Source organism: Taurulus bubalis, assembly GCF_910589615.1.
Source record: "Taurulus bubalis genome assembly, chromosome: 17".
NCBI classification, from domain to species: Eukaryota; Metazoa; Chordata; class Actinopteri; order Perciformes; family Cottidae; genus Taurulus; species Taurulus bubalis.
In genome coordinates, this window is record NC_136605.1 from 6,281,919 (window position 1) to 6,294,231 (window position 12,313).

The window sequence follows — 12,313 nt, forward strand, 5'->3', positions numbered from 1 at the left end:
TTGTTCATTCGCTCCCGTCCAATAGAATCGACGCAACCGGGCAGCCAATCAAACAGTCCCTGAGCTGGACCAACGATAGCTTCGCGCATGGGCACAGTAAAAAAAAAGAAAAAAAAACACAAAACATGTATTTGTAGACCCTCTTTAATATTCAATTCAGTTTATTTTGTATACCCCAAAAGCCCAAATTTGCCTCGGAGGGCTTTACAATCTGTAGACATATGACATCCCTCTCCCAGGACCTCACATCGGATCAAGAAAAACTCCCCCAAAAAACAGTAAAAACCCTTTCACGGAAAAAAGGAAGACACATTCAGTAGAGCAACACAGGAGGATCTCTCTCCCTGGATGGACAGAAGCAATAGATTGGAAAAACCACATAAAATGCATTACTTTCTAAAACACAACCTCCACCTATATATATTCATGTGATCTATATGTGTAGGATAATAAAATGGCATAATATAATGTTTTTATATCTTTTGTTAGGATTAAAAATAAGGAACATGATGCATTTCCAGCCGATAAGCAGTTTCCAACATAAGGGTTGGGTCCCCAAGAGGTCACACAATGATAAGTAGGATAATTACCAAATCAGGAAATACAGTCAAGCATCATTTCAGAGTTTCCCCCAATCTTTACTCTTGTGAATTACTGAATAATGGTACTTATTCGGACCCTTAAACAATACCAAAATAAACAAAAAAGGACATGAACTCTTTGGTTGATTTAGTTAAGACACATTTAGAACTGACGTGTTTGTAAATTGCCTTATTTAAAAGGGGTTACATGCCCAAAAGGTTAGGAACCACTGATCTGTGTGATGGTATTTTGTCAAGATATTTTATCTTAAGGAGGGAAATATTATGGGTGCCAGAGCTAGCATGTCTGACGGACCTAAACGGCATCATACGCTTAGCTTTAAAGGTAGGCTTGGTAACCTTCTGTTGCTGTCGGAGGACTGTAATAAAACAGTCGGCCCGAATGAAATGATTGGACGGGTTACCAGCAGCACGTATTCTTCCCACACACTCATTGCTCTTCACCGGAGTCTACCACAAACTGCTATCATAACAGTGGTGTTAACTTATAATCGAAAATGTTCTTTGTTTACATTTATTATGATAATTATGCCTCTGGCTTTAGATGTAGGCCTTCAAAAAACCTTTACAGACCTGCTTGCTACTTTCATTGGACAAAACCTGGCAACATTTGGCTTGATAATAACAAATTAAAAAATCTCGGGTACTTGCTCCCAACCCTGCCTTTAACACGCTTGGGCAAAACAATCAGGAGTCAAGTTTCAGTCCTGAAGCAATGGAGGCTCCAGTTTGTGCCAGGAAGTTTGGGTATGCAGGATCCGCCCCCAATGCATCCTGCTCAGCTGTGGCAGCGCGATCCTGATGATGGACTGATGGCCACTGACTGTTGCGAGCGACACCCTGACCCTTCAAGTAGCCTTGTTGACAAAACAGCGGCGGCTTGCGGTGGGTGAGGGATGAGCGGAAGCATGATTCTGAAAGACGTGAGAAAACACAGGAATCAGTCAAACTGCTATGTGTTATGATCAAATCACTATATAAAAAAATATTCAAATTAATAAAGAAAGTAGTGTGTAATTCATATTGTAAAATGGTATTTGCAGCAGAAACAGACAGCTTTACCAGCATAGAAGGCCCTGAGGTCAGTCTGGAGACAGTGGTCCAAGAAGCTCCGCAGTGGCTGGATATGAGATATGGGACCCGTCCAGTCTGTGACGAAGTCCTCAACTATGTGGTGAATTAGCTTGGGCCGTGGTAAAGGCCAGCCGTTGGGACGGCGATTCATTTCTTCCACTGGGAAATAAATAAAATAACTTAAAAAAAACCTTCATTCAGAGCTTGTTCCGTCTAAACAGCAATTCTACTAAAATATGCAAAAGAAATCTAAACGTTCTACTCACCAGTGGGAAGTTTGTCATAGTAGTACAAAACAGGATGCAGAAAGTTTGAAACCCACCCGCTGGCCCAGTCTGTGTTAGCCCTGCCCGTCCCTAAATAGTCCTTTTTTGTCTTCCCGTACTGAAACACCAGAACTATCAGTCCTTGGTGGGAGACCTCATGGCCCGAGAGAGAGGAGAGCTGAGGCAAAGCCTGGAGCGTAAACTCTTCCAAGTATTCATAGTGAGAGCTGAGTCACGGAGAGAAGAAAAGCGGCATAACAGGACGAGCACAATCAAAAGAACTGGACCTTTTCATTTACATATGTATGAATAGATAAACTGTTATTGCAATTCAAACAGCACATTTTACACCTAAGATAAAGTAGGTCAAAATATCTCTCAAAAATAAAACCCTTCAAAAAAGGTGATACTGAGGAATGGGGTAAAGCAGATGCATTGTGTCAAGACGCCTTACTGAGGACATTCATTAACACTTTGGGCGTCCAATAGTGGTGATATCAAAATAACACGCTTACCCCCGAAGAAGGACAATGTCCCCAAGCACCGCAAACATTTGGTACGGCCCAGAGGCCTCGTTGATCCGCTTCAGAATCCCAGACAGCAGCTGCGTTGTCTGCATTTTCGTCGATGGCCACAGGGTGCCATGATAACGCTGTTCAAGCACACGATGTACAGCTCGCACTGTGGCAAAAAAACAAAAAAATCATATTTAATTACCTTGATTACATACCATACAACCATACAAATCGACTGCGTTCCAATTGCGACCCATGCCGTCGAGTGTTCACGGCCCACATTCGAGTACCATGACGTCACGTCCTGCCGTTGGAATCGAACCACAGATCGAACCGAGATTCACCTGTGTATCGGAAACCGTGGATGAATCCGCCGGCAGATACGCGGTAGTCTCTGGAGTGAGTGGCGGTTCCCAGCACAAACAAGCCAGGGGCTTTCTCCGCTTCATACCAGGCCGTCAGCTTCGGCAACCTCCCTTTGGCATTTTTACTCTTCAATGGGCGGGCAGATCTGGGGAGATTGGAGACGACAAATAAAAACAGCTCGGACTTCATACAAGAGAGGGGGAGTCGGGACAGGGCGGTGCATTACTTAACGTACAGATTTGGACACCACGCAATAATCACACTGCGTTAAACAGGTCTGTACCTGTCAAATATGCTGAAGTTGAATCGGAATCCAAGGCACGCTATCACCCGGTCGTAAGGCGTTCGCAGAGCGAAGTTGTCGCTGAGATTGGCTGCAGTGTTGTTCGTCTTTTTCTGGTGCTCGTCTACAGTCACGTGCAGATTCCCCTTCTTCTTCGCGCCAGATCTCTTCTTGCCTTGCTCCTTTAGTTTAGTGATGATTAATTCTTCCACGGATCCTTCCAACAACCCATCCAAGGACTTCAGCTGATACGTGTCAATAACCTCGTTATTCACAGCTCTGAACAAAAACACACAATACATTAAAAGTGCTGCTCTAATGCAGAACAGTTTGTGAAGTTGACGTTAAAAAACACAACAGAAATGATCAAATTATTGGCGCTACCTGAGATCCCCGACATAATGCGTTTGCCAGGCCAGTCGAACGGCGCTGGCACTTAACATGTGCACCAATTTCGTCCTTCCCGAGATATTCTGGGCGGTTTCAAAAGCCGCGTTCCCCTTGCCCAGAATAAGTACGGTCTGGTCCTTGTAGTCCTCGGGGTCGGTGGACATGGACTCATAGTCCTCGACCAGCTCGGAACCGATGAACTCAACCCTGTGAGGATCCCACAGACCCGTGGCCACCAGGAGGACGCTGGGGGGGGGGGGGGGGGACACAGGTACTGACACACTTCACAGATCCGAACAACAGTTGGACCGTCACCTCAGGTGCAACGTGGCGCAAACTACCTGCAATTGTAGTCAGACTCGTGCTGATCGGTCAGGACGTAGCTCCTTCCACCAGGTGACATCACGGCCCTGATCCTCCCGATGTCCACGCCGTACCGGACCCTCAGCCCGAGCTCCTTCTCAAACATGGACAGGTAGACCGGGATGGTGTCTGCGCTTGGGAAGAAGTCCCGGCTCACTCGCTTTAACAGGAGGTCGGCTCTGTCGCTCAGCAGCGAGTTCCAGTCGTGGCGCATGTTGAACTCTCGGTTCTGGCTTCCCGTGTAGATCTTGTTGATACTGATGAGCTTCCTGTGCCGGGGATACCTTGAAGACAGAGCGGAGAAAGGCACCGTGTCAAAAGGTGATCCAGGCGGGTCAGACCGTATGACGTGGCCTCACAGAGCGCCCTACTTGTGGAAGAAGCTGCCCGGCCCCGAGTTCCTCTCCAGGATGACGTAGTCTCGTTTAGCCTTGGAGAGGAAATATCCCATCTGCAGCCCCGCGGGCCCAGCGCCGAGCACACAGTACTCATAGCTGCGGGGGCCGTTGGGGTGGTTATGGTCGGCGGGAGAGCATTCGATGCAGCCAATCAGGATGACGAGGACCAAACATTGGAGGTGTAAATCCATAACCTGTTGGATGTGAGGCAATGTGGTAGAAGTGTGAGAGGACAGCATACGTGAGGAATTAGGAATTGCTCCCCTTGCTGTGGTTACGGTGTATAGAGCAAACATGTGGATCAAAGCGTCAGCTAAATGAAATGTAATGTAATGTAAAATAGAATGAATGAATTAGATAAGATAAGATAAAATCATCCTTTATTAGTCCCGCAGTGGGGACATTGCAGGAGTACAGCAGCAGTGCACACAAGAGACACATAGTAAATTTAAAAAATCAAGTAATATAAATAAACAGTAATAAACACAGTAAAGAAGAATACAGTAGCAATATTAAATATACAGACGGAATTTTAAAAAAAGTATATAAAAGTACTTAAATGTATTATATATTGCACCAGTAATTAAAGTGGCCAAAAGTGATTAAAGTGTTGTAACAACGTTGTTGTAGCCACACACACACACACACACACACACACACACACACACACACACACACACACACACACACACACACACACACGCACACACACTTATATTATTAAATGGTCTATTATTGTATCGCATTTGGACTCATCAGTCAGTTCCTAATTTTATGTTGTAAAAAGTATTTTATTTGTATTCACAGAGCGTTGTTTGTAAATTGGCTAAAACGTCATTTTCCTACTTGTGTTTCACTCGTAGCGTACACGCTCTGGATCAGGAAACCGTTAAAACCGGTTACGAGGAAAACTGGAAGAACTACAACGAGCTGCGCCTTCGCTCGCTGCAGGAGTTTCAGCCTCAAACTGGACGCGTAGCCGTGAGCGGGATAACGCAGCGGCTCCGGTAACCGGGTAAGGAGCCCCACACCTCACACCGGCACTCCACGAACTCTCCGGCCGACGTTATGTCACTCTCCACGGGATGAGGCGGGCGCCTCCGTTCGCTCGAAGGAGACGCGAGGTCGGCTAAAGTGATCCCACCCCAGCGCGTCACGTTACCTTGTTGCAGTTATTTCAGTCGGTCCCTCGCGCGCAGCATCTGCGGTTTCGCATCTATCGTACCTGTCGAGGCGGCTACATGTTTACTAGTTTGCATTTTACTGCGCGTGCGTGCGTGAAAAGTCCACGAGCCCCACAACCCGCTTTCCCCTTTTTGGACAACAAACATCCCAATGGAGGGCTGCTCGCTCGAGGGGCGTGATTAGAGAAAGTCATAGAAAAGAGTAGAGTAGAAAATGTCCCCTATTTGACTTAAAGTCTGGGTTCCACATTTAATAAGGCAAATACTCCCCTTTCAATAATAAGGGGTGTCCGGGTCCCTCAAAAAAAGTTGCTACATGAGAATATTAAAATTATTCTAACTCCATCTGCTCCTCGACAGTAAAAGCAGATGAAGGTTAAATATCTAGAAATCATCAGGATGAGGTAATGAGAGACCTTTTTAAGGCGGTGAGAGTCCTGGTCCTGGAACATTAAAGACTCTAAAGACCAAACAGTGACAGAAGACGAGCTCAAAGTAAAGAGCTTTTATTTATCACAAATGATATTTGTGGTATGTTGCTTCTTTGTTGTTGATAAAGTCCTCGTACTCACCTTCAGGTAGACGCTCATTGGGCGAGCACGAGGAAAGCGCCAGGTTCTGCAAGCTCCCTCTGTTCAACTGCTTCTGGGATTCTGTGAGTTTTGCAGCAGGTTTATGCTGGTTTGTGGTGTCTTTCCACAGCATCAGCATATCCTCAGGGTTGTTTAGAAAGACAAACTGCAAAATGCCAGGGGGGGCAGTTGCTATATGTACTTTGTTTTATATTTCATCAGCAAATTATTGACTTTACTCACATGGTGTGTCCCTGTGTATTAGCATTATAAGTAGTGTTTCAGTATTCAGATCCTTTATGGGAGTAAAAATGGTGATGCTGTCTTCTAAAACTTACATTTAAACATACTCTAACATGTATTGGGTCAGATCAGTCTCAAAAATTGCAAATGCACACAGGAAGACTCACAAATGCGCACAGAGCAATTCACAAATATATTAAATTTAAAAATGCACACAGAAGGATTTGCAAATACAGTTGACTCACAAATGCACACAGAACGATTCCCATAAATAAATTGCGATTTAGAAATATATTCACAAATATATTTCTGCATTTGTATGTATTTGTGTGTGGATTTGTATATATTTGTTTGTGGATCGCACTGCAATTGTTTGTGGGTCGTTTGTGGAGACTCCCCTGATGTGGCTGGATTCGCAAATGTCTTTTTTTTAACATGGACCTATTTGTAGCCAATCAGATGTCACCCTCATTTTCAACCAATCACATGAGCGCAGCTCCCCCCTCCCCTCCCTATGAGGCTACCAAGCGTTATGCTACGAAACAAAAGCGTTGCGAATATTCGCGGCGCATTTACCGCGTCAGTTCACTCGCTCGACAGTAATGCTGCGTTCACACAAAACACGTTGCGAATGTTACTCACGCCTGAAAGGAGGCGTGTCTTATCTCCGTAAAAACAGTTACCATTTCCACCATCCACCATGGAAATAACCACTAGTTCTGCTTTACAGTTGCGCAATTTGTGGAGGCGACAGGTCAGAAGTCAGCAAACAATCGCATCTGGTAGCGGCGGCGCTCCCTCTTCAAGTGTAAGTGAAACATAATAAATGTACCCCCTCCCCCCCTTGTTTTAAGTCATGACATGTTCTTAAACCATGAATTATTAGTTTTAATAAGTTAGAATGTTATGGGAGACAATTCCGGGAATTATTTGAAACTTCTTAGTTGGTTTAATCGTGTAGCTCCATAAGCTTAGCTAGCTAGCTAGCTAGCTAGTGTTGTCTATAGTTTCTGCATGCTAATTTGGTTCTTCTGCAAATTAAGATCTTGGAACTAACTTACAATTAGTGAAAATAACTGTGTGACTGTGTGACAGGGTCTGTCGCCTCAAGCCGAGGTAGCAGCACATGCTTTTGTGCAATTATTAGCGAGGGAGCTATCCGTGGCCACAACTGCATCGCAGTCTATGGCAGGCCATGAGAAGGTGATGCATTTCATTTACTATCTCTACATTTAGCAGTACATCTGGGGTGTTCAAGCAGTGTTCAAGTAGTCGTATGAACCCCAAATGAGCTCTAATACTTTGCGAGAAAAATGTATTATATTTTCCAAAAAATAACTTTTATACCATATTTTTATCATAACTATGAACATCCAGCATGATATGAGCCAGATTCCCCCCCAAAAATGCCTCCTTGAGCGGTCCCCGAGTTTTTCAATCTGTATGGTTCAGGGCCTTAACAACAGCCAGCATACTAATAAGACACCTTTTTGGAAAGATTAGGACCTAAATAATCGGAATCGAAAAAATCACAATAAAACAAAGCATTGGTATGTTAGGAAGGATTTTCAGTCAAAAACTGTGTCGTTCGGTTCAAAGATTGAACTGACTTATTTTATTGCAAAACATTGGCCGATTTGGGCATGCTGGGTACTGAAATGTTCAGGAGCTTCCACACTTGCTGTATGACGTGGTTTTAGAAATGTGGGCCGATCAGGAAGGCTTCATGACCCAGAAATGTGCTCCGGAAAGAGAAGGAAAAAAAGAGAAAAGCTCTGGCCCTTTTGTGACTTTACACGTACTAATAGGGGGTTTACCAGGATTATATTTTTGTAAGGACCCCCACAAAACGGTACGGTTACGATGATGTGTCTGTTAGTGAAATCCGACGTTGTTAAGGCATACTTATTAATGGTTTAGTGAAACCTTACAGTTACCGCTGCAAGTTTCTGGAGTATCCAGAGTTTCCGTAAGTACTTAAACTTAACGGTTACTTTATCTCATAAACAAAGACTCCTAAAGGTTTGTAGGGATCATTTTTGGTGCAATCGACTGAATTCTCTGCAGGCTTCATTTGAACTGGCAAAGTTACAGATAAGTTGTGCTCAATAAATTAATGTTTCTAAACTCTAATTGTCACCTCTGGGTACAATTCGTTCTGGTTAAATCTTGACTCAATGGTTGCTCTGTGATCTTGATCTATAGATGAAATAGACTCCCAGATTAGCGTCCATACATATACTCCAACAACCGTTTTCTGCCCAGTCTTTGTCCTGCACTGACACTGTCATTGACAAAGTGAAATTGATCTTGCCTTCTAATAATATATTTGTTTCACTTGCTATATGCATTTCATTCTGATCACATCTACACCTGTTTCTAAAAGAAGGGCTCCAAATTCAGACTTGGAACAGAAATGAAGGTGATAGATGGTGCTTGGCAGTAGAAGCTGGTTTATGGGGTCAGATCAGTCTCAATGATACCTGAAGCCTTGAAAAACATCCAGCCTCCTTTTAAGGTTTTCAGTTTAGGAAATTCTTCCTCAAGTACAGCCACAATCTTTTAAACAAAGTTACATTTTCAGCATGTGATTACCAATTTTTATCGTTGAGCATTCTACAATACTATGTGATTACCTCACTGTGTCCAGGTGTCTGATATTAAGCATCCTCTTGCCAAGGCCAGAGCCCTTTGGTGCAGACTCCACGGGTCCTGAAAGGGCATATATGTGAAAGTCTGTCCTTTTCACAATGCAAGGGGTAGGGGCTGAGAAGCCTTTTTCCTCTTGAATGATCAGTACTGAACATACTCGAGAGCTGCCTAATGTGGGAATGACAAAAGACATTTGTAAGGGAAAGTAAGAGTAGATAGTTTATTAAATCTAGAGTGAGATTGATGAATTATGAACATGTATGGCTTAGTTCATGGGTCAGCAACCTTTCCTATCCAAAGAGCCATTTTTCCCTTTTTTCCACCAAAAAATAGTGTCTGGAGCCACAAAAGATATTTGATATCACAGGTTAAATAGTCATATTATGTACACAAAACTATAGTTTGTTGTATTTATGAAATTATAGAACAAGAATAAAGACAATTTTGAAATGAAGAGGAGAAAAAAAATCATGTGTCGGCCAGATTAAGGTCCATTAAGAAGACAACTATATAGACCTTTAGTGTCACCTATATATGTGGCTCATGTGGTAGCGTGTTCGTCCTGTAATCACAAGGTAGCAGGTTTGATACCTGTCCTCCTCACGTGAGGTTTACATTTTAAAACGCATATCTTTTGCTACGTTCACACTGAACGTCCTCACTACGCCGGACTTTTAGAGCACCGCAAACAGAGGAGGACGGATCCGTCTTCTCTAGCGGACGCCTCGGGGTGAGCTGCCTCATGAAGTGACACAGAACCAGCAGCAGGAGTGGAGAGACGTGATCCACTTCCTGAAAGTATATCTACTTTGCTGAGTTAGCTGCAGCAGTTGAGAAATCTTATACTGTTCATCAGATTCTGTGTGCTTGTTCTGGAAGAGTCTTTCAACATTACATATTTTGTTGTTTGCTAACTTCTCGCCACATATCAAGCATACAGGTCAGCAGCATCGTTGGCAGTGAAAGCAAATGAATACGTCCATGTTGATACAATGAAGTCGCCTTTTCATCCCTCCCTTACACGCTCTATCTGTGCATGTTCGTGTATAACCGAGCCCAAAACCAAAATGCATTTGTACTTCTTTGCTAGACGTTTGTTGTCCTGCAGCTTTGTTCCTTCCTGCGCAGGAATAAATACTCAGAAGCTTAAAGGATGTTGTTGATCTCATTATTTTATCTTATCCGAAGCTTGTGAATAGGAGTCACAAATAATTCCACTACATGCCATAAAACACATTTGTGAATCCTCCATAGTGCTTTCATTGAGACTGGTCTGACCCCACCATCCCTCCATTTCCCACCATAAATTGTTTCACAGAAATTCACCAGAATGCAGGAGAACGTCATGAAGCTCCGAAGTTCCCCCGCTGTAAGCGCTCGAGTGAGCAGCGGAGCGGCCCGTGACCAGCACCTAAACCAGCCGTTCAGATGAGTGACTCTAATAGAACATCTTATCCTCTCTAGATGTGGGATTGCTAACAAATTAATGAGATTTAACTGGACCCTTCACCTAAAAAGTGTTACAAACTGCCTTCATTTACATACAGTACAGGTACATGCATGACCTATGACCTCTGCGTCGCAGGGAGCAACTTTCATGCCACACTTGATTTCTGCCATGTCACGTAATCGGATTTCCACACAACGTTCACACACTTGCTTTATCATGCTTCAGCAGTGTGTGTTTGTGTGTCTTATGCTGAGTCAGCAGTCACACTTCCCATTTAACTGAGCTGCTGCAAGCACATCATGGCTGTATATAAAAGAGCTGCGACGACGCGCTGGACCTTTTACCTCCGGCGGAGCTGACGAGAGGACCAACCGGGCTAAAGGAGAGAAGACTTCAGTTTGTGACCGGTGTGTTCCATACATTATTAATATTAAACCGGCTCACTTCTCTGCTTAAATGGAGACCATGAAGAGTGCTACGACAAATGAAACGGGGGACATGGGCAGGTATGAGTTTATTCTAAAGATAATTTAAACAACTGTATGATTGTAAGGTAAAATACAAAAACATCGTGTGTGTGTGTGTGTGTGTGTGTGTGTGCTGCCGTCAGTGATCTATCAGAACAGGTCAAAGCAGCCACTAAGGACAGTCATGTGAGAGCAGAAAACACCCAGCTGATGCTGAGTTACCAGAAGGGCCACATCACCCTGCCTCAGTACAAGGTAAGCTCTTCATAACCAGTCACTTCCGTTATGTTCACATTGTCCTGATAAGTGGATCATTCCCCCCCTGTCCGGTCTCAGGTCCTGCTGTGTTCCCTCTACTACGTCTACAAAGCGCTCGAAGAGGAGATGGACAGAAACTCTTCCCACCCGGCTGTCGCCCCGATATACTTCCCTCAGGAACTCGCCCGCCTGGACACGCTGGAGAAGGACCTGGAGCACTTCTTCGGCCCCGGCTGGAGAGAGCGGGTGGTTGTTCCCGCCGCCACGCACCGATATGCACAGCGGCTACGACAGGTGAGCGGCGAGGGCGTGCGCTCGGTTAATAGTCAGCGTGAGCCCGTTGGGTCACAACCGTATCATTATTATTTTTAAACAGATCGGGAGGGAGAGCCCGGAGCTGCTGGTGGCCCACGCCTACACGCGCTACCTCGGCGACCTTTCGGGAGGTCAAGTGCTGGGGAAGATCACCCAGAAGTCTCTCGGGCTGAGCGGCCAAGAGGGGCTGTCGTTCTTCTCCTTCCCCGGCGTCACCAGCCCCAACCGCTTCAAGCAGCTGTACAGGGCCCGGATGAACGGCATCGAGCTCACGGCGGAGGAGAGGGCGGCGGTGCTGCAGGAGGCCGTCACCGCCTTCGAGCTCAACATCCAGGTGAGCGAGAGAGGAGGAGGAGGGGTCAAAGGGCAGAGCTACGGTTACACCTCGACAATGTGATGTTTGTGACCCAGAGTTGCATCCAGAAACTTGCAAAAAAGAGAAGTGAATCTGCCAACTTGTAATTTTTTTTTTTTATTTCTTCATTTGTTTTATGGCTTCCCTTCAGGTTTTCGATGACTTGCAGAAAATGTTAACTGTCACAACAGAAACGGCGGACCAATCAGTGGGCAGCGTTGCCAAATCTGCCTCATTCCCATATTTACCCAGCATGCACACCATGGGATTGCTTGTGGCTATTGGCACTATTGGACTGGGAATCTACAACTTCTAGATGTTACCAGCACTTTCTTCATGTTTATGCACACACAGCACTTTAATCGATGAATGCAACAAATACAACTGGAGACCAAACATCGTGTGTCATCTTTAAAAGAATCAAATCACAAACTGAACCAGTGATTCTCAACTTATCTTTCAGATGGAATTCATTAAAACAACCCCACACTGTGAAACTGTCTTTTTAATGCTTTGTGTTGAATATAAAAAAAAAAAAAAAAAAAGAGATCAGTTTTGAA

The 12,313-nt window shown here is 44.5% G+C and overlaps 2 protein-coding genes across 4 annotated transcripts; one reads left to right on the forward strand and one right to left on the reverse strand.

Annotated features, from left to right (window-relative positions):
• Window positions 1–126: 126 nt before the first annotated feature.
• Window positions 127–6,068, reverse strand: foxred2 (FAD-dependent oxidoreductase domain containing 2). Of its 3 annotated transcripts, none has more exons than XM_079233762.1 (10): window positions 6,014–6,068; window positions 4,231–4,451; window positions 3,838–4,143; window positions 3,491–3,742; window positions 3,107–3,385; window positions 2,802–2,968; window positions 2,458–2,623; window positions 1,943–2,169; window positions 1,665–1,835; window positions 127–1,516 (listed from the first exon to the last, which is right to left on the reverse strand). In XM_079233762.1, exons 1-10 carry the CDS (start codon window positions 6,029–6,031, stop codon window positions 1,290–1,292), a joined length of 2,034 nt encoding a protein of 677 aa, XP_079089888.1. In that variant the 5' UTR covers window positions 6,032–6,068; the 3' UTR covers window positions 127–1,289. The 3 variants fall into 3 exon arrangements, with proteins under 3 accessions (XP_079089888.1, XP_079089889.1, XP_079089887.1); XM_079233763.1 differs by lacking the exon at window positions 6,014–6,068 and adding an exon at window positions 5,420–5,548; XM_079233761.1 differs by lacking the exon at window positions 6,014–6,068 and having other exon boundaries at window positions 4,231–4,585.
• A 4,629-nt stretch (window positions 6,069–10,697) lies between these two features.
• hmox1a (heme oxygenase 1a) lies at window positions 10,698–12,247 on the forward strand. The gene is made up of 5 exons (XM_079233259.1): window positions 10,698–10,864; window positions 10,969–11,080; window positions 11,162–11,377; window positions 11,460–11,732; window positions 11,905–12,247. Exons 1-5 carry the CDS (start codon window positions 10,815–10,817, stop codon window positions 12,067–12,069), a joined length of 816 nt encoding a protein of 271 aa, XP_079089385.1. The 5' UTR covers window positions 10,698–10,814; the 3' UTR covers window positions 12,070–12,247.
• Window positions 12,248–12,313: the final 66 nt, after the last annotated feature.